The sequence below is a fragment of the Mobula hypostoma genome, chromosome 17 (genome assembly GCF_963921235.1).
Source record: "Mobula hypostoma chromosome 17, sMobHyp1.1, whole genome shotgun sequence".
Taxonomy (NCBI): domain Eukaryota; kingdom Metazoa; phylum Chordata; class Chondrichthyes; order Myliobatiformes; family Myliobatidae; genus Mobula; species Mobula hypostoma.
In genome coordinates this window covers 67,959,807-67,982,520 of record NC_086113.1, presented here as the reverse complement: position 1 = coordinate 67,982,520, position 22,714 = coordinate 67,959,807, and the positions used below count along the sequence as shown (strand labels likewise).

Genomic DNA, 22,714 nt, shown 5'->3' with positions numbered 1-22,714 from the left:
AGCATCTGTGGGAGGAAAGGAGTTGTTGACATTTCACAATCAAGGGTTTTGACCCAAAACCTCAATTGTTCAATCCCTCCCCTGCCCAACAGATGCTGCTGGACAACCACCCCCCCTCACCCTCCCCCACCCAACAGATGCTGCTGGAACCCCTCCCTCGCCCTCCCACGCCCGACAGACGCTGCTGGACCACCCCCCCGCCTGACAGACGCCGCTGGACCCTCCCCCGCCCAACAGTTGCTGCTGGACCCCCCCCCCCCCGCCCGACAGACACTGCTGGAACCCCTCCCTCGCCCTCCCCCACCTGACAGACGCTGTGGACCCCCCCTCGCCCTCCCCCACCCGACAGACGCTGCTGGACCACCCCCCTGCCCAACAGACGCTGCTGGACCCCCCCCTCACCCTCCCCAGCCCGACAGATGCTGCTGGACCCCCCCTCTTCGCCCTCCCCGGCCCGACAGACGCTGATGGACCCCCCCCCCTCGCCCTGCCCCACCCGACAGACGCTGCTGGAACCCCACTCGCCCTCCCCCACCCGACAGACGCTGCTGGACCCTCTCCCACCCGACAGACGCTGCTGGACCCCCCCCTCACCCTCCCCCACCCGACAGACGCTGCTGGACCCCCCCTCACCCTCCCCCACCCAACAGACGCTGCTGGACCCCCCCTCACCCTCCCCTACCCGACAGACGCTGCTGGAACCCCACTCACCCTCCCCCACCCGACAGACGCTGCTGGAACCCCACTCGCCCTCCCCCACCCGACAGACGCTGCTGGACCCCCCCTCGCCCTCCCCGACCCGACAGACGCTGCTGGACCCCCCCCTCACCCTCCCCCACCCGACAGACGCTGCTGGACCCCCCCCTCACCCTCCCCCACCCGACAGACGCTGCTGGACCCCCCCTCACCCTCCCCGACCCGACAGACGCTGCTGGCCCTGCTGGGTTCTTCCAGCAGATTTTGTTCCTCTGGTGATTGATTGTAATTGCTTCTAGTCATGGCTGCCTTATGGTATGGGCCATCTCTGTCTGTAAAACCCTGATTTTGTGTTTAGAATGTATGAATCATTGAAACTTGCAGCTTCTAAATAGATATTTGGCCCGTTGTGTGAATGTGCTTCTTGGACTTATTCCACTGCCAGGTCTTAGTCTGCAGCCCTTTCAGTGCTGGAACTAAAGAGTTGTTTCTTTGTATCGCACTGTAGCGTAGTCACTTGAAGGGGGGGGGGCCGCCTCGCGGCCTACTTGGGCCTTAACATCCAAGGTGAGAGCTCTGAAAGTGATGGTAGATGGAGTCAGGCAATTTTCATTTAATGGTGAGGAATTTGCTTCTTGTGGGTGTGCTTATTGATGTTTGAAAAAAGTTTCCCACAAAGATCTGGTGGTCTCTCTGACATTGACATCTTACACTGGTTGTTGTCAGGTGCCCAGTGGTAGTGATGTCATTGGTGGGTTGAGAGCAACCCAGAAAGGAAGGAACATGATTTTTAATGAACATTTTAAGCAGAACTTGAAATAGAGTTTGTAAAATGAACATCAAGAGAAATTCTGTGAGCAGTGTTCTGTCAGGACTGGAATTTGCAAATGAAATTAGCTTTATTTAGGCCACTAAAGTCTGCTAAGCAGCAAATATGACTTTATATGATATTAAAACTTTGATTGCATCTCATGAGGGATGATCTCATATCTTCAGAGTGAGGTGACTTAATTCAGTTCGAGTGATTTGTTTCAACTCCAGTAGTGAAGGCTCCAGCAGCACTGCCTGTGGTGGAAGCTGAATCGTGGGCACTATCTTCAAGGTTTCTGCTTTAAGCCGTGCTTGTACAGAAATCCCAAAGTTATTGTCAGTTTCACAATATAATGATGATTGACATGGTACCCATCAGCTATCAGATTTCTGAATGGATATTGAACTCATGAACACTACCTCACCACCTATAGTAATTATATAGTAATTTAGTTTTAATTATGTATTGCACTGTACTGCTGACGCATAACAACAAATTTCACGACATATGCCAGTAATTTTAACCCAGATTCTGATTGTAATTTTTAGCTAGTGACAGAAAATTGAATAATGCATCCTAATTACCAACAAGATGCTGTCATCTGGAGCCTGTCTGTAACAATCAATCTCTCCTTTGACAGGAATTTACCGGGAGCTTGGGAGTTGTATGCATACAGGACATTGGCAAAATGAGTAATGTTATTAAGCTCCATTGTTTTGCCTTGGCATCAAGGGAAGCCATGACATTAGCAGATCTGTTTCCTGTTACTTAAAGTATTATGGAATATAATTTCCTGTAGCAGGGCAAATTTATTTATCTTTAAGAAGACACCTAATCATATAACCTGTTATCAAATAATAAGTTTTTGAGCAATAAAAATGTAAGTTGTAGCTTCCAAGGTTGTCTTCTGAGAAACAGGATTAATAACTGATAATCATGTGACCATGTTGGTTTTCTCAGGCTGTCCCCATTCCCCTTCTTGTGCTAAACACGTGGGGCAGTAGATTTAAATGGCTATTGTATATTTCCCTTGGTGTGTAATCTGGGGGTGTTGATTGGAATCTGGAGAGAACCAGTGATGGGCAGAGGTGGCCTCCTCATACAATACAAAGGAAATATAGAAATATGCCAAGTCACAATATAGAACTTGTCATAATTCTACCAATTGGTACTAACCGAATGGATTCAATATAACAGCAAGGGGGCATTGTGATGCTTAAGTGAGCCAGCTATACTACTCTGAGACTGGATTTGAAGGGGACACAGGAAGTCCTGTTGTTCTCTACCAAAATAGTCATACATTCATGAGAGAGGTTCCACCATCGCAGCTTCAGGACTCCCTTGTCCACTGAACATCTCTGGTCACTTTGTAACTCGCCTGTAATACATTCTGAAGGAATGATGCATTGCAAGAAGAGAAGAGACATGCCAGCTCTGAGACTGGAGGCACAGGTTAACTAACTAATACTGTTATTTCGGTGATGATATTACTTAATAGTTTTGTATCTTCTGTAGTATGGAGTGGAAAATGAAGAACTTACTCAACATCTGAATGCAGCTAAAGATGCTCAACGACAGCTCACAGCCGAGGTAAGTGTTCATCTGTTGCTGGACTTGAACTCCACGAAGCTGATTAACCCTTGACTGATGTGTGCTGAAAATCTGGAGGGTAGTTGGACAAGTAGTAACCATCTAATTTAAGGTCAAGAGCAGATCCATTTATTCTGGAGATAGCTTAAGCATGAATGTTGGTGACAGGCTGTGTGCTCAGGAAGATGACTTTGGGATAAAGGTTAGCCCATTGAGGACCAAGATGAGAACTCTGTTACTAAGCTGTGAACTTTTGAAGTTCTCTGTTACAGGGATCTATGGATACCCAAGGGTTTGACTTTTGGAACTGAGCAGTTGGGAATTTGGATGGGAAAATTAGCATTGAGGACAAGGATATTGACTGGGAAGTGGATTTGAGATTGGGCATACTGAGTAGGAAAGTAGATTTTAAGCTGTGGATATTTATTGGGAAACTGATATTAAAGGGTATGGTCATATTGAGTATCAGGGCTGCTGTAAGAGCCAAGTGACCGTTTCCATCCACCTGGCGGCCAAAGTAGAAGATAGTGTGCCCCCAAAACATGATTTGCCGAAAACTTACGTTCAATTCTTGAAATGCATGAAGGCTGTGTGTTTTTCCGCAGTGATGGTGTATCCTGAGGGTGTGTATGTTTTTATCTGCAGCTGCGGGAGCTGGAGGATAAATATGCAGAATGTATGGAAATGCTGCACGAAGCACAAGAGGAAATCAAGAACCTGAGAAATAAAACCATGCCGAACAGCACACCACGCCGCTACCACTCTCTCGGCCTCTTCCCTTTGGTAAAACAAACTAGCAACAATCTGTGCCATCTCCACACGCGGCCCTGTCCAATTCAGTCTTCACTCTCAGCCTCAGTTTTCCATTGCTAGCAACATCTATGTTGACCTCCTCTACATGCTGTCATGTGTAATCATGTTACCCTGAGGTGTGGTGACAGTACTACGCAATATCAGTTCCAGCATAACCTCCCTGCCCTAATATTCTATACTTTAGCTAATGAAGGAAAGATCTACTTATCTTGCTACATTGCAAGATCAGAGGACATACACCCCAAAGACCCTTGGATCCTCCATTCGATATCCTCTTGCCACACATCTCCTTTCCATCACTTCATACTTTTTGGATTAAGTTCCATTTTCTGTTCTCTGCTCTACTGACTATATCATCTTGATCTTCTCACAGTCTGTCACATTTCAGCCAAATTTGTATCATTTGCAAGCTTTTCTTTATGATATCTTTATTATGTATTTAGATCTATTTCATTAGTAATCTATCTAATAAACGTTGCAATAGCTAACCGATTGTGTACAGAGGTCCAGGGATCTCCAATGTTAACAGCCTTCAACCACTGCAATGGTTGAAGCATGGTCAACCATGCTCTCTGCACTGGGTCAGAACTCCTTGAACCTTAAAACATAATAACATGCAAGGGACTGTCTGAGAGTGGACCTCTGGGGAGAGAGATGAACTGGGCGCCCCATTTTTCGTCATCACTTTCTGAAGAACACAAAGGAAGTTAGCCCAGGAATTGCTGTTTACCCAAGATAAACTAAAACATTTGTAACTGGTGCTTGCTGAAAAGTGGTGCTTTTTTCGTGTTTTATTTTAACCAGGATTCCCTAGCAGCTGAAATTGAAGGGTCAATGCGTAAGGAGCTCCAAATGGATCTAACACCTGCCCAGGAACAAAAGTAGGTCCTGTAAATGCCAAGAAAATTTGCATAATTTATTAAACGCTGTAATTGAATACAAGGTTCAATTAAAACATAATGTTTAATGTAGCCAGAATGCCCCAGAAGCTTCTCAGTGCTGTTATCAAATAAGTGTTGATGCTGAGCATGTACAGAGAATTAGTCAGGGGTAGATTAGCAGTTTCAGAGGGTGTGGACTCCAGAGTTTGGGGTCTTGACAGCTGAATGCGAGGATGTCAATGGTGGATTGGCTGGTTGAAGATGATCAGGAAGCCAGAATTGGAGAACTGAATCTTAGAGTTTGGACAGATGTTGCCAAAATGTGTATTGAAATAATGCTCAACCCACCACTAACTATGTTAGGCCAATGCTAATTTACATTTGATATAGCAGTATGGGAATGTCTAAAAGTTTAAAATGGAATATATTTTATATATACCAAGGATCTGCCTACTTTACCCCAGCAAGCTAAAAATGGATCTGTGCATTGTTAAGTTGTATTCAATTGCAATATGATACAGCTCCTAAAATATTTTGCAGGCTATTTGTCAAAAGGAAGGAGTATCTGTGATATTTTGTGGCATTGCACTGGTTCTTTTGAAGTTATATCTTTTGCCAGAGCATTGAGGAATCCTATAAGCAACTCAATTTTTATTGTAGCATGGGACGGATTTCTTTTTGCCCCCGAAGCTGAAATTGCACGCCCCCTGTTTTTCTCGTGCTTCCACACTGTTACAAGGACTTCCAAATCTGTGGCCTCTGCACCATTACACTGGTTGTATTTCAGGTCAGCTTTAGGAATGTTGCATTGCAAAGTGGACATTGGTTTGTGTATAAAAATGCCTGAATATTCAAACCAACTGTTGTTCAAAAACAGAGCAGGATTTTAGTCAGAACATCCCCTTTCATGACATGAGCCAAGATATTTTGAATAACACTATCACGGGAAGAGGTATCACAGCAGATACCCGAGTCCTTAAGAAAGAGGGAGGGCAGTTTGGGAGAGCGTTAGACCAATACATCACTGCCAGCAGTGGGTAGAAAGCCAGATTCAGAATAATGCAGAGGTCTAGACAGCTTGTAGGACGGAGGAAGATGGGCGAGTGCAGACAGACGTGAAAGCAGAATGAGGCATTGTAGCAAAACTCAGTGTACATCAAGCACAAACTCTGTAGTGATGATAAACAGTTGGGTGAAACAGCATTCATTTTCTCTGTTCTGTGCAAAGAAAAATCTTTTGTGCAGCTGGAAAAGAAAGTGCATTGAATATAGGGCCTGGAGCAATTTCTAATTTCAACAAAGCCATTTTGTTCTGTTTTGGGAGCATTATAAAAGAGTTCCAGATTTTTATTTCAAAATAGAAGTGTATATGGAGGTATATGTGTATATGAACTGTGCACGTGGGTCACTGATTTGCTGGAGTTTCTTCAATCCTTTACTATGTAATGAATGAAACTTGTTTAAACCAGAGAGCGCAATTAAAATATGTTCAGCTTTAAATATATCAGATGCCTGGTTATGTTCTGGTAGAAATATTGAAGTGAACTGCTTTTTAATTTTGTTACAGAAATCTGTGTGTGAAGTGCAACTGTATCCTTGCAGTTATTGTGTTTATGACAGAGTTATCTGCCCCTTTTATAGGCAAAAAATAGAATGTTTATATAATATTTTGATGATCTTAGCACTGCAAAGTACTGACTGCAGAGTCTAGGACTGGAGGAGCAGAGAACTGTGGAGGGTCAGTGATTGAACCTGATTCAACGCAGACCACTGATCTTGAGATCGAGGAATATAGAGTTGCAAGAAAGGGTTTGTGAACCCTTTGCAATTACCTGGTTTTAGGCATTAATTACTTATAACATGTGGTCTGATCTTTATCTAAGTTACAATAATAGATAAACACAATCTGCCTAAACTAATAACACACAAACAATTGTACTTTTCATGCCTTTATTGAACACGTTGTTTAATCATTCACAGTCCAGGCTGGAAAAATTATGTGAACCCTTGTATTTAATAACTGGTAGAACCTCTTTTAGCAGCAATGATCCCCACCAAACGTTTCCTGCAGCTACTGATCAGACTTGCTCAATGGTGAGAAGGAATTTTAGACCATTTCTCCAGACGAAACTCTTTCAGTTCAACAATATTTCTGGGATACCTTGCATGAACAGCCCTCTTCAGGTCATGCCACAGCATCTGAATTGGGTTAAGGTCTGGACTTTGACTTGGCTATTCCAAAATAGAGATTTTCTTCTTTTTAAACCTTTCTGTTGTTGATTTACTCTTGTGTTTCGGATCATTGTCTTGTTGCATCATCCAACTTCTATTAAGCTTCAGTCGACAGGCTGCTACCCTGACATTCTCCTGTAAAGTGTCTTGATACAATTCTGAATTCATTGTTCCCGCAACAACTGCAAGCTGTCCAGGCCCTGAGGCAACAAAGCAGCCCCAAACCATGGTGCTTCTTCCATGCTTCCCAGTTGGGACGAGATTTTGGTGTTGGTGTGGGGTGTCCTTTTTCCTCCAAACATAGAGGTGTGCATCTCTGCCAAATATTTCAACTTTTGTTTCGTCTGTCCACAGAATATTGGCCCAGAAGCGTCGTGGAACATCCAGGAGGTCTTTTGCAAACTTGAGATGTGTAGCAGTATTTTATTTTGGAGAGCAGCGGTTTCTGTCATGTGTCCTTCCATGAACAGTATTCTTGTTCAGTATTTTTCTTATAGTGGACACACAAACCAAGGCGTTAGAAAGTTCGAGAGTTTTCTGCAGGTCTTCTGCTGTTACCCTTGGGCTCTTTTTCACTTCCTTCAGCATTGCACGTTCTGCTCATGGTGTGGTCTTTGCAGGATGTCCACTCCTAGGGAGAGTAGCAACCATACTGAATTTCTTCCATTTGTAGACAAGTTCTCTTACTATGGACTGATGAACATTCAAGTGTTTAGAAATGCTTTGGTAGACTTTTCCAGCTTCATGCATCTCTGCAATTCTTCTTCTAAGATCCTCTGAAAGTTGTTTTGATCGAGGCATGGTGTACATACACGGATCTTTCTTGAGAAGAGCAGGTTCTGTCAGTTACCTGACTTTGTGTCCCTTTTATAGGGCAGGGCACCTCTACAACCCACATCTCTAATTGCAACTCGTTGATTGGAACACCTGACTCCAAGTAGCTTTTGTGGAAGGCATTATCCCAGAGGCTCACATACTTTTTTCAACCCAGACTGTGATTGTTTAAATGGCGTACTCAGTATTGACGAGAAGTGCAATTGTTTGTGTGTTATTAGTTTAGACAGATCGTGTTTAACTATTTTTGTGACTTAGATGAAGATCAGATCACAATTTATGCGTAATTAATTCAGAAAACCAGGTAATTGCAAAGGGCTCACAAACTTTTCTTGCAACTGGATATGGTGCTAGAAAATTGTCTGGCTTCAGAAGATCAGGCACAATTTTGATGAATATCAGAGTTGGTGCTCAGGCAGAATGGTAGCTCCTGCTCTTATTTCTTTTGTTGCTAATGTGCACAGATACAAGTAATGATAGTGAAATTTTAGAATAACCTTACCTTGATGCTTGATGACTGCACTGTTTATCATGATGCAAGTCCTGCCGTCATACCCATCTGCTACCAGTGTTTGAAAAAGTGTGTTTCTTGACCCTTTCCTCCAGGCATCAGCAGAAGCGAGTGTTTGAGACGGTGCGCACGGTGAACCAAGTTGTGAAGCAGAGGTCACAAGGTCCATCTCCATTGAACATCCCAGGGTCAAACCAATCCTCGGGAATGAACTCTGCCTTCTCCAGCTGTATCAGCACACCACGGTCCAGCTACTACGGAAGTGACGTCAGCAACATTATCATTGATAACAAGACCAACAGCATTATCCTGGAGACGGAATCATCTGACATTGGGTAAGGAGGCGCGCCAGTGCTGTTGCCTCACAGTTCCCGCAACTCAGGTTCAGTCCTGACCTTGGCTGCTGTAAATTTGCAAGGGTGGTGTGAGAAGTAGAAGGGAGTTGATCAAAGAGTGAAAGAAAATAGTTTAAAGGAGAATGTGGAGCGAGAGGACTTCAGGGAAAGATCTCAGTGGCAGAAGGCCAGCTCGAAGGTAATATAATATATAAGTGAGCTCTAACCTTGATGTTATCATTTCCATTAAAATAATTTTGAAGAAAGAACCAGATTACTGTTTATTCCGGAAGATTTATTTTTCATTTCTGCATATACGGGATGTGGGCACTGCTGGCAAGGTTAGCAGGGTTAAACCATTGAAGGATGTTGGTGGATAATGTTCATTAGTGTATGACAATCCAGCAGTTACATGGCACCATTACTGATACCTCTTCAAAGATTCCATTGCAGAACACTCTTTTAACTCCACTGAGAAATTGTCTTTGTTTCTGAGAGTGAAACTTAATGATTGCATTTCAGAGTTGTTCTGCATTAATTGGAGTCACTCTGGCTGCTGGAGCAGTTCATGTCAGCGCAAGGGGTGATGTGTTATTCCCCACACCGCGCTCCTGGTGGTTACAGATTTTGATTGGACTGTTGGTGCCACGTGGCTTTCTGGCTGCAGTGCCTTTGTTGAAACCTCCATCCACACATAATCTGTGTTTGGAAATGCTGTTTGAGAATACACAAGGCTTGAACAAGCCCCTAATATCTCTTCCCCAAAAGATGATGCTTTATGTGCATCCATTAGACAGGTAAGGTCTTACTTTAGTGTCTTATTGGAAAAGTCACCCCTCTGACAGTGTAGAGTTCCAACAAGTGGTTTGGGTCTTCCAGCAGATGCTGGCTCGAGTGCCTGCATAAGTACTGATTCTGGTGGTTTTGCTTTACTCTTCCACTTGCAGGGGTGAAGATAGCCACAAGAAGCTGGGCCAGCCGGGGACACCGGGCTCCAGGGATCTGCAAGCAGCTCTCCGGCGCCTGTCCCTCCGCAGGGAGAACTACCTGTGTGAAAGGAAGTTTTTTGAGGACGAGCGTGAGAGGAAGTTGCAGGAGCTGGCGGAGAAAGGGGAACTGTCAGGTGGCTCTGCCACACCCACAGAAAGCATTATGTCCCTGGGCACCAACCTGTCCGGGATCTCCGATTTCACTGGCTTTTCAGGGATGTCTTTCTGCAGCCGCTCATACCTGCCAGAGAAACTACAAATTGTAAAGCCCTTGGAAGGTGATGTGAGGCAATATCCTCTTTACATCCTTGTCTTTCATACTGGGCCAGGGAAGTAAGCATTATCATGTTAATGAAATTGTCATTGCCATTTTGTTAAAATAGCAGTTGTGCTCCTCACTAACAGACTATCAAGTTCATAAATGGGAAAGGAAATTTAGTCCATGTTAGATGAAATATGAAGGAATATTCTGCATCTTAGTCCAGACCAGTTTTTCAATTTAATTTCCTTTTAGCATCTAAATAATCAGCTTATTTATTTCATAAACTACCTTTAATATTATTAGAGAAACAACTTAGTTTAATTTGCTTCACCTTTTTCAATTACCTTTCGGTTGTGAAGCATGATATCCCTAATTCATTGTTCTTGTTTCATATAAGGATTTCCTTTCATTCCTGCTTCTGCATCGGTTTCTGTCGGAGTTTTCATTTTTCCTCTCCATTTGTTTTGTTCTTTACCATTGGCCACCGCAGTTTCTGGTCATAAACCTTGAACTGTTTATTCTTTACTAAAATCACATTGCAAAACTAAAACACAAATGACAAATTGCCCCCACGGTGTACCTTAATAGGACCAACTTGTGTCCAGTTGTTCATGTGAAAACTCATTAGTTATTTATAATGATGACCACAACCTACGTTGTTTTGAGAGACTGATTTTCCTTTGTAGTGGAAGATTTGAACATGAACACATGCACCCACCCACACATCAGATCAGGCAGCATATATGGAGAGAAAGTAACAGCTTCAGTTTCTCCAGCATTTTTGTGTGTGTTGCTCTGGATTTCAAGCGTCAGCAGAATTGAGCCCATGATGTAAACATGAATTCTGATTACTGAGAGCTAATTTGTAAATGACAACAGTTGGCAAAATACTATTTCCTAAAACCGTAAGATAGAGGATCAGAATTAGGACATTTGGCCCATTGAATCTGCTCGGCCATTTCATCATGGCTGATCCATTTTCCCTCTCAGCCTTCATCTCCTACCTTCTCCCTATATCTCTTAATGCCCTGACTAATCAAAAATCTGTCAACCTCTTCCTTAAATATACCCAATGACCTGGCCTCCACTGCCGACTGTGGCAGTGAATTCCACAGATTCACCATCCTCTGGCTAAACAAGTTCCTCCTCATCTTCATTCTAAAAGGTTTTCCTCTATTCTGAGGCTGTGACCTCTGGTCTTAGACTCCCCCACTATCGGAAGCATCCTCTCCACATCCACTCTATTGAGGCCTTTCAACATTCAATAAGCTTCAATGAAACCCCCCTCCCTTCATTGTTTTGAATATCCAGAAAGTATAGGCCCAGAGCCATCAAACATTCTTCATATGGCAACCCTTTCAATCACTGAATCATTTCGTGCACCTCCTTTGAACCCTCCCCAATGTCCGCACAATTCTGGGTTAGATTCAGATTAGTTTAGTGCGATGAACACCAGGGTGCAGTGAAATTCCTTGCCTGTAGCTCACAGTGTCAATAATAATAATTATTACAGCAATAAATATAGCAACAATTGCCAAAATGACTTCATGTTACCAATTCAACTGCAATCACATCAAGAATTACATGGTTGCCCACTGCTAATGTGTAAAGTATTTTTCACTGGTACCTGTTGAACTTTATAATGGATTTTTTGGATGTTGAATACATAACTTTGGTATGTATCAACTCACCACAGCAGTAAAGCCACAAGTTCTTTCCCTGTTTTATCCTGACTTTGCCTGCTGTGCCACAACTGAAATCAAAGTGCTGCAGTGTGTATGCTTTTTGAGCAAGGACTCCCACTCCCCATTGTTATCCTGCTGGTTACAGCTGTCAGTGGAAATGCTCAGGTTCACGTCAGAGGGTTGAGTATTTGTGTGAGACACCAGCATTCCTTTGGCACTCATGGGGAAGGAAGGATACTACAGTGAGAGTCACCACGAAAAGAGCAGCAAATGGGCGTAAGGTTGAGGGTGGATTTATATTCTTTTCAGACTTGCACATTACGTGCCTGCTGCATCCAGAGATGGAAAAATGCCTGACACGGACTCTAATAGTATGGTTTTCAGGGACTAAAGATTTCTGTTTGCAAAGGAAAATTTTATGTAAATTTGATTTACACGTCTCTTATATTTTACCACAACCCACACCACATGCTTAAAATGACTTTGTTACTCAACTAACAGATCCAAAAGTAAACAGCTCTGTAAAAAGTAAACACCGTGATCAGAAGGATAGTAACATTTCAAGGCAGCTCATTCCCACCTTCGCAAGGACAACAAGGAATGGGCAATGCCTAGACCCTGAGAATGAACTGAAAACTGTTCTACTTGACAATTACAGTCTCAAGTATAATTAGTATGAATGCATGTTACCATTGCATTGTTAACTATTGTTGCTTTCAATTATTAATAGATTAATTATTCTGCTGATTTGTAATTAATTTTTAACAGCAATCTCATGTGGCATTATGTTTGATGAATTTTAACAGGTTCAGCGACCTTGCACCATTGGCAGCAACTGGCCCAGCCAAACCTAGGAGGGATTTTGGACCCCCGGCCAGGTGTTGTTACCAAGGGCTTCAGACCACTGGAGCTGGATACTGAGCAAGTGTACCACTTGACAGACTATGAGGAAGATGAGCCAGGTGCCCGTTCTTTCCGGGGGCTCGCTACCTCAACCCCGGTGCAGCACAGGGAGACCTCAGGTGAGAGGTCGAATACAAAAGTGCCAGTATCACGCAGCGAGACGTTAGTGATGCAGTGTCAACCAAACGCAGCGGAGCCGCAGGAGTCAGCCGAAGGTGATGAGGCTTCTGGTGAGGCAGCATCTCCTGTCACGTGAGATTTCCATTTGACAGGACGCTAAATGTTTGGTTCACATTGAATTATGTCAGATCCACTGTCATGTCTTATTAAATGATTTGTGGTCAGGATTGCTTCTGATTTAAACAGTAATGTTAGCTGAGAAAGCATGTTTCAACTGGAAATACCTCTCCACTTTCCTTGTTTAAAGTGCTCATTTGGACCTCTTCAGAAGCACAAATTTATTTACATTTTGCCTTGATCACCTACCTCTGGTTTTTTGATCAGATTAGTTTTTCACTGTGGGGTGGATTGGGATATTTGCTGGGTATGTCTTCAGTCGTAGGTAGCTTTAGGTAGGGGTGAACAATGGTCAGTAATGAATCGTGAGTTCAGAGTGTGGTAACTCAGCTTAGAGCGGGAGACCCCTTGCTTAATGGTCCATCGCATAAAAGAAGGTTGGGAGCTCTTGGCTTAGAAGGTTGTGTCTGTTTGGAGACTAGCTGATGCCTGAAACTAGGACATGCTTGCATCTCCTATATAGAATGAAATGCGATTCTCTCAGTTAATAACTATCCCTAGGATCTACACGTGGTGCCTATTCAGTGACCTTTGTTTAAGCATTGTGGATTAACGGACTTCAAGGGCAAAAACATAAGACTACACTCGATGGATATCTGACATAAATACTAGAAGTACTCAGTAGATCAGGCAGCTCCCATCGAGAGAAAAACAATTCACTCTGCTTCTCTCCCTGGTTTCTGCCTGACTTACTGAGTGTTTCTAGCATTCTCTGTTCTCATTTTGGGTACTGGAATGCGAAGGGCAAACCAATTTTTTACTTGTCACTTGATATTGTTCTACACTTAGTCTTCAAATGATATGCTTTGTCCATTCAGTTGGTTAATTGAATTGAATTGACTTTATTTCTTACATCCTTCACATACATGAGTAAATATCTTTACGTTACGTCTCTATCTAAATGTGCCATGTACAATCATAGTAATTTATTATTTATAATAAATAGAACAGTCAATGTAATAAATCAGCATGAGTTCATCTGTCTGATGGCCTGGTGGAAGAAGCTGTTCTGGAGCCTGTTGGTCCTGGCTTTTAAGCTGCGGTACCGTTTCCCGGATGGTAGCAGCTGGAATAGATTGTGGTTGGGGTGACTTGGGTCCCCAATGATCCTATGGGCCCTTTTTACACACCTGTCTTTGTAAATGTCCTGAATCATGGGAAGTTCACAACTGCAGATGTGCTGGGCTGTCCACACCACTCTCTGCAGAGCCCTGTGATTAAGGGAAGTACAGTTCCCATACCAGGCAGGGATACAGCCGGTCAGGATGCTCTCAATGTGCAACTACATTTTAAGCTTTATGCTTGAATTTAGGAGTTTGTCACAAGAATAGTGACTTCACTGCCGTGCTCAACAGTGGATGACTTACCATAGCATTATTGTAATCTATGTGTTTGACATTTTAAGAGATCTTTTGGTGTGGTAAGTAGCAGAAGAGTGTAATAATTTTGTTAATTTTGAAGGCACTTCCCTGAAGCTGTGTTACACTTCTCCTCTCATTTACCTTCTGATAAGCTGAAGGCACTGACTTTGAGTGGCTGCATTAGTGTATGGATCTAATGTCTTACCCACTTCCTCCCCCACTCACAGCCTGGGAATCTTCCCAGTACTGCTCTAAGTAAGACTGACATATCTTGGAATTGTACCTGGGCTATGTAAGTTAGCCACGCGCTGACTTGCATTACTCTAACCTGTAGTCATTTGCTCTCCCTTGTAGTCTTTCCATAGCATGATTGAAAGGCATTTATCACTAAATGAACTTTATCTAAAAAAAACAGTTTGAGTTAATCCTATAAATGAGCGAAAAATTATAGCAATTGTTATAACTTTATAACAAATTCTATTGTGAGTAAGGAACAGGAGGAAACCACTGGAGTCTATTCCATTGTTGAGATGATGTCAGACCAACTCTGTACACCAATATTTTCCTGTTATTCCTCACTGTCTCTGGTTAATTAAAATTTGCTAAACCTCAGATTTAGCAATTGGTTCTCATAAAAGTGAGTTCTGAACCTTTGCCATCCACTATGTGTCAGAAGTTTCTGAACCACATTTCTAAGAGTGTGGCTCCAGCATTTAGACTGCCTCTCTTGTCTGGGTTTGTCCATCCAGGACACCATGTACTGTACTGACTAGTACAATGATAATACAGCCAGGTGTGTTGGAGCTCAGAGTGCAATTGCAGGGCAGTCTGTATGTGCTCCCCATGGAATACTTTGGTTTCCCCCGCGGGCTCTGGTTTCCTCCCACAGTCCAAAGACATACTGGGTAAGTTAATTGGTTATTGTAAATTGCCTCATGATTAGGTTAGGGTTAAATCGAGGTTGTTGGGGGTTGCTGGGGTGACGTGGCTCGAAGGGCCAAAACCGCGCTGTATTGCTAAATTAACAAATAAAAATGAATAGAAATAATTTCTCTGAACAATATCATTTTCACATCATAAAAACCTGAGTCAAATTAACCCTTAACATAAATTCCTAGCTTGTGTAATTTCTCCTTGCAATTAGGTTCAGGTGTCATTCTGTAAAGCTGTCCCCGGTGCTGGGACGCGGAGGTGCTCCCAGTGCTCCAGGGTTGAGACTGGAAGGTGCTGTGGGGTGAGGCCACCCAGACCTTACTCTTATTAGTCGTTGGTTATCATTAATGTTATTTCAATATCACAGTCCCTGCTTCCCCAAACATTCAATCCATTGTGTCTTTGCACTATTTTCTTGTGTTCCCATTTCATGTGTCGTCTGCTCCATTTTCTTTCACTGTCTGTCAGCACTCAGGTGTGGGTTATGGGGAAGTTCTATCTCTTTTGTGCATGAACCCTGGAGCTGATTTTTGTTGGGTGAAATAATGTAATCGGGATGTAATTTAATTAGCTTCAACCTGGTTCCAGTGTAGTAATCAAACTTCCCTGCTGTTTCATGCCTATTGGTTTGATGTCTCAAATAAATAAAATGAATTTTTAAAATGATTGCTCCCCACCCTTTCCAACCCAGGCAGACCATAAATCCTTCAGGAAAATAAAATCCAAGGTTGCAGAAAATCGATGATAAGATTAATGTGGTTTAAGAATTACCAGACATTTTGGCACAGGAGTTTGGACTGCAGTTGGAAAGGGCTGGAGTCTAGCACTTCATCAGGAACTGATTCTTGGCTTTTCTGAATTGCTGCAATTGCTACTGATAAGTGTGTTTTTTGCTGTTCTTTCCTCTCTCTCCTTTTCTTCAGTTCACTATCCCGGTAAATGTATGTCACACACCAGCTCCACCTTCACCTTCACTACTTGCCGTATCCTTCACCCCACTGATGAACTCACACAAGTCACTTCGAGGTAAGTGCAGACTCTGTCTAGACAGAGCAGTGGAGTGATAAGCCAATTTCAGTCTATCCCTATCTCATTCCCTCTAGGTACACTTGGAGTGGAACAATTTATTGTTGCTGTTTTCTAGTGATGTGGGGATGCCGTGGCGTTAGTCTCTTGTCTCCCTCATGTAATGTTGCTACTCTTGGTCAAGTTTGAATGAAAGAAGCAAAGTCAGGTGGAATGAGAAACAACAGGGTGAATGTGTGAAGTGCAAAGAAAGTAGATTATATATATTTGGCTTAGTAAGCTCTTAACTTTTTTTGTACCTCACTGTGACTGTCCAGATCTACCCTCAGTACTAAGGATACCATTCAAATTGAAAATCTGTCCACCTGACTTGAGTTCCGATAACTTTGGCACAGATGAGTAAAATATAAATTTTATTAATCGTTGTTGCTTCTGGTTTGTTTGACACAGAAATTAAGGGGGGATGAGAACTTCAAACCTTATGGAAGCTTTTTTGTTTCAAGAACTGTATGAACATTTAAAACCTGGAATTGAATTCTAAAGAACAAGCCCATTTTTTTTTATTAGATTATGATTTCCTCTATGATTTGGTCTACTTCAGTCATTTGACATTAATAAATTACAGAGTTCACATCTTTGTCCAGGAATTCTGTTGCAGACCAAGATTTATCAAATTAGACTTTTTAGCTTGATATAGAACAAGATGGAAAAACCTATCCTATGCTTCAGGTTAAAACTCTTTTTGTCTTTGAACCACAAAACTGGTTGATGTAAAATGCAATGAACAGCTCTTAACAGCAAATGGTTTCCCACAGGTCAGAGAATGTGGATGACGGAATTGCACTTTGTCATCGTGCCTGAGGAATTACAGGGCAAAGATTGACCATTGGGGTGAGGTACCAGCCAGTGTCCAAAGCTGACCTGGCCAGACTAGATAAGAGGAATGCTGGAATGTGAATGGTTTAGCATATTTAACCAAATAGTATTCAACTACGTCTAATCCTGTTCCAGCTAACTGTAGTTGCCTGCTGTTCAACAAGGTTTTGTTATGTGGTTGGTTTGTGATACAGAGCTGATGTCTGAAAACCATTGGCCATAAGAAACTGGAAGAACTGGATGTGAGTCTCCGTCCATTGAATGTAGCTCTTTGCTGAGCTAGCTTTGCGAGTACCTGGTTAACAGTGCATCCAAGTGACAGATGCGGATAATTTACGATTACTTGCACTAATCTGGCACATGGGTGCTTTTTCCACTAATTAATTAAACTAACTTTAATTAAAATAAAAACATAAGAAAGCAATGGTACAGGGAAAAAATCTTTGCCTCATCTTGCACAGACTACAGACAGAGTACACAGTTTTATAATTTACCTCAACTATTTAATATTATGCAGAAAAGCTCCATAAAAATATTCCCAATTCTTTGAAGATGCTGATGGCACAGAACTCCAGAATACTCACTGCTCTGTGTTTGTTAGCCCACAGTTTGACAGAACATCAATCAAACTCCAATAGCATGAGACCCATATAGTCTGGTTGATCATCTTGCTCAGATTTCTGATGTTGGAACCTGAAGCAAAGAACAAGATGCTGGAGGGACTCAGCAGGTTGCTCTGTATCTGTGGAGGGAAATAGACAGTTGATGTTTTGGGTCACCATATTTCATCTGGATTGCCTGACCTGCTGAGTTCCTCCACCAGCTTATTTCTTTGATATTTCTAGTTGCATGTTCACCCTCAACCAGATGCCAATCAGATTCTTTTATTTGTTAATTGGCAAAGCATGGAATTGCTGGGAATAATTTTTCTTTGTAGTTGTAGAATTTTATGAAATTGTTGATGTTTTGACATTTGGAAACAACCATAGAGACCATTATTATCCTTGCCCAGTGAATGTTCCCTTCAACTTCCAAAAGTTAGTTTCAAGTTGATTTGGACACTGGTATATTTTTCCCCAGTGATATTGACTGAATATGAAATGTTTTCTTCGAAGATGGTGTAAATTTAGAGGTCTTTCTCAGAGAAGCAATAGTTGCAAATTCAAATTATCAATCTAAGATTGGTATGATTATGTACTTGAGCAGAGGATTTAGATGAGTGTTTGTTTTACGATGCAAGCCTAACCTGGACTTTGTGACAAAAGCCAGCATTTATTGCCTGTCGATAGCACCCTCCAGGAAGGTGGTTGTCAGCTGCCTTCTCATTGTGTAGCTAAGGATCACATGGGCCAGATATGTTTTTGTCTCTGGAAGAAGTTTGTCAAACAGTTGGTATATTTTAATGACTCTCAGCCGGTTCTGAGTTTGCTGCTCTTGATAGCAGCTTTTCTTAAATTATTCTAGTTACAGACCAAATTTGATTCCCCTGTTGCTAGAGTGGGATTTGTGCATGTGCCTTTGGATGATTAGTTCTATAATGCTTGACGTTAGCACCAAACAGCCACATTTCCAAATGTTCCATTCCTTTGCTCAGATACTCCATTGCTTTGATCAATTCAATGTCCAAGAGCCTAAAAAAAAGCTCAGGTTTTATAAGATTTTTGTCATCACATAAAAATGGAATATTGTATTGAAAATAGTTAAGAAATCAGTTCTTCAATTCATTTTTAACTTTATTTTTGCTTTGTTTTGGGGGTTACAACTGAACTTTTAATCATTCTTTCTCCTTATGGTTTGCAGTAGCACAGTAAGCAAGTGGCAATAATTACTGTTGGAATGTTGATAATTCCCACAGTATTGACAGTGAACTCAAGGTATCTTTTTTCATTTCAATTTTATTTTCTTGTGCAGATTTTGTTTTAAGGAAGTAAAGCCCTAAATCAAGTTATTTTCCACTCTTAACTTTATTTGGCACGTACTTGAAAATTCATGTCCTATAAACTTCTGATAATAAACCTGATTCTGATACTGACTTAATTCCTTTGGGATTGTTCAGGTGTTAGTGAACCTTCAATCACATTGCTGCGAGTCTGAATTCACAGGCAGTATAGGCCAGGGCAGCTCAGCAGATTTCCTTCTCCTCTGAAGGGCATTAGTAAACTAGATTGGGCTTCACAACAATTTGGTTGTTCCATAATTGCAATTTATGAGACTTGCTTTTTTAATTCCTGATATTTTACTAACCGATTGCATGTTCCACAGTTGCAGTAGTAGGATTTAAACACTCTGACTTGGTTAATAGTTCAAGCTCCCAAAAGCACTATCCAGCACTATTGCCCATTAGCTTCTAACAATAGAGATTTATATATACCTCAGACTCACTAACCTCATGACTTCATCTGGTAGAATTATGCTAAGATCCTTTTATCCTTTTAGAAGTGATAATTGAGGCTTGTTAAATTAGAATTTGTTGCCAAGGACTTGGATCTGTTATAGAGCACATTTACACCACATATAAGGGTACTTTCCATAGGTGGCTTTGCTTTAATTCTTCGACTTCTATCCTTTAATTAACAATTACTGCCAGCTAGTCGTTTGTAATTATGAATCCTGCAGCTGCATCCATCTCTAAGAAATATACTTGTTCTAGTAGTGATTTCTAAATGGCACCTTGTTGCTCAAAACTTCCCCACTCACTCAAGTTTTGAGAAGGTTTATCGATTAGTGAAAGAGATTTTTGCTTTTCATAAACCTTGCGAAGCAGCAAATCACTTCATTGATCATCACCCTTAAATTTGAAATGACAAGATTAGATATTCTACTGTCTTACTGAGCCAGTCTGTTTCTTTCTGTTCTGTTTCCACTGCTATTCTCTCCCACCGTACAAAGATCTTGCATCATCTCAGCCTCCAGCCCGCACCCACCCCCATGATCGAACTGCTGAGAGTCCACAGTTGCAGCTAATTACCATTAGTTGGGATAAATGTTACAAATCGGCCCTGAGCAGTTTCCTTTCCCTTGAAATACTTCTCTCTCAAATTCATCTTCACTTCTGAGGCTGCATTGAAATCTGTGATTTGCTTTCTTGTGTCGTTACACACTCTGGTTTCTAACATCTGTCAGAAGTGCCATCTTGTAGTTACTCTCTTCTGAGTGAAGCCAGCCCACATTACAGGTAATTCTTTAAGCTGTTTCGCTATGTGTAGTTTTGAGATTAATCTGGTTTGCTGAGGTGATTGCTACATTTAATTTTGAGGAATTTAAAAGTCCTATGCACTAATTTTTAAAAACTGAGATGTTAGTGTTGAGTGGTGCATGTTACAGGAACTGCCTTTTTCAGCTGCTTGCTTCAAAACTGTGAAAACCCTTTTTGATTATGATTCTGTTCTCTCTTTTCCCAGCCTTGGCTCTGCACTTGCCGCAGCCTGTGGGAATTTGGGTAACCTGAAATCGACTCCAGTTGGCACCCCATGCACTCCCCGTCGCCTGAGCTTGGCAGAGTCCTTCACTAACCTACGGGAAGCAACTACCACCATGAGCACCTCCCTGGGGCTGGTGAGGTTGCTGAAGGAGCGAGGAATCTCTGCAGCTGTGTACAACCCACTGAGCTGGGGCAGAATGGGCTTCAGCACCAGCAATAACCTCTACACTCCCAGGCCAACAAATCTGCCATCCACTCCTCCTAATTCTCCACTGCATCCCATGTGCCCCTCGCCTGAATTCAAAGGCTCTTGTAGTCACTCTGACACTTTCCTGGCCTCCAAACCTGCCAGTACCATGCTGAAAGAGATGAGAGGTGACAGGCTAACAAAGCACACTGAGAGCCAGACAGACGTCAGCATCTCCAGAATCAACTTGGTTGACAAGGTGAAGAGGCTCGGAATTGCCAAAGTCATGCAGCCCGGTGTAACACCCGTGCAAGATTCCTCAATGAGCGAAGATCAGGGACCCCTTCTCAATAGGGGCCAAGGTTCAATGACTGCTTTTGCCCAGGGCGCTGTGGCTGGTGATGGCCTTGCATTAGGCTGCCCACAAGTGGTCCGAAGTGCAATCGGAGGACTCCAGCTAAACACTGGCATCCGGCGGAACCGTAGCTTTCCCACCGTGGTGGGAGCCAGCATGCAGATGAAAGGACCTGTCTCAATGGCTTCAGGAATTCTAATGGGAGCCAAGTTACCTAATCAGACTGACCTGCAATGAAAGGATTGAGCAGTTACTATTATATTCACTCTCAGTGTTTGACACATTGACTTAGTGCCTCTTAGGATTAGAACAAACTTTGTATAATATGTACATAGATTTATGGCCCTAACTTCAGTGTAAGCATCTAATTTAATTTAAGATCCTATCTATACATACTGTATGTATATATTAGGGAAGTTTTCCGATTTAAGACGTGCACTCACATTGAAATGAATATTTTCAAAAAACCTTTTAATCAAGACAGGTTGATCAAATTTTGCACTGTACTTCCTTAACAACTTGATCACACAGTACAATCAGAGAATTGGAGCTGCTTTGTACGATTGAAGCTGCCCATTGCCATGTAATTGTGCAGTTGTTATGGACATTCAGCAAAACAGACAAAATCATTTTAATTAATACACTGTATTTTAAGGAGAGATTAACTCATTTCATTTTTAAAGCGTATGGTTTTGTTATTAACTTGAAATGTTGTTTTGCCAGCCCTACTTTCCTATACTATGAGTTCCTTGTTTGAAGGATGGTAGCAATGATAGTCTGTAGATGTGAGAGATGGATTAAGATTAGTACTCGTAAATATAACAAAATCCAGTGTTTGTGTGACTTGTATATTTACTTGAATAGGTACACAGGGGATGTTGGGTACCTTTAAAAACTAATTCTCATCAGCACTGTTAGTTTTAGATACGTTTTCAGCACATAAATTGTGCACCATCTGCAGACAACTTTTTACATCTTGCAGACAGAAGGGACTGCTGTCCGAGGCTCCATCTACAATGTACATCTTTGAAACTGGCAATTACTGCATGGGTTTTAAATGCCTCATTATTTCATATTGTGCAAAGTTTTAAGTAAATACTGATATTTTGTTTCAGTTTTATACAATGTGTTTGCACATTGCTGGTAATATAAGTTGCCGTTAATCCAGAGGACAACTCATTTGTGAATGTATGAGGATAACAAATGGTTCTGTGTATCATGTATCAATCAGTCTACTGAAGGAAGAAATGCCAAGTCAAATACAACTTGAAAGGGAATTTCTCCACCTATCAGTGTAAACATGCAGACATAAGAACACTTTAACACTTAGAAAATTGGGATATAATGTGTGAGAAGTTGCAACATCTATTTGTCTACTGAAAAGCTGAAATAAATCAGTGTAAACCACTTGGTTGTATGCTCATTTTCCACTGAAATACAACAAGAGTGATCTTTGATTCTGGTTGAAGGGGGTAAAAATTAAATAATGAGCTATACCTGTCCAGAAAGAACAAAACCTTGATAGGATGGGCACAGGGAAACCAGAGAATATTGACAACGTAGATCATTGAGGGAGAAGTAGTTCTGAATGGTCCAGATATATTTAATGAGGGAGAAAGAAATAGATGGTTAGATAAAGAAAAATGTGAGGAGATTCCAGGGGTGCTCGGTGAAGTGGTTTGGGCTGCTAGCATGTTACAGTGCTCCTATATTCGT

At 42.0% G+C, this 22,714-nt stretch overlaps 1 protein-coding gene across 15 annotated transcripts in view; it reads left to right on the top strand.

Moving 5' to 3' along the window:
• trak1a (trafficking protein, kinesin binding 1a) overlaps positions 1-22,399 on the top strand; it is a 268,008-nt gene extending 245,609 nt beyond the window's left edge. For 5 of the 15 annotated variants that reach the window (XM_063070077.1, XM_063070074.1, XM_063070073.1 and 2 more), the window contains 8 exons: positions 3,023-3,097; positions 3,743-3,880; positions 4,715-4,791; positions 8,464-8,703; positions 9,651-9,970; positions 12,446-12,772; positions 16,057-16,159; positions 20,437-22,399. In XM_063070077.1, the coding sequence (XP_062926147.1) occupies positions 3,023-3,097; positions 3,743-3,880; positions 4,715-4,791; positions 8,464-8,703; positions 9,651-9,970; positions 12,446-12,772; positions 16,057-16,159; positions 20,437-21,235 (2,079 nt within the window). In that variant the 3' untranslated portion in view covers positions 21,236-22,399. Of the gene's footprint in view, positions 1-3,022; positions 3,098-3,742; positions 3,881-4,714; positions 4,792-8,463; positions 8,704-9,650; positions 9,971-12,445; positions 12,773-16,056; positions 16,160-16,974; positions 17,051-17,229; positions 17,278-18,835; positions 18,910-20,436 lie in introns of all 15 variants that reach the window. The other 10 variants (XM_063070076.1, XM_063070075.1, XM_063070079.1 and 7 more) reach the window with 9 other exon arrangements.
• Positions 22,400-22,714: the final 315 nt, after the last annotated feature.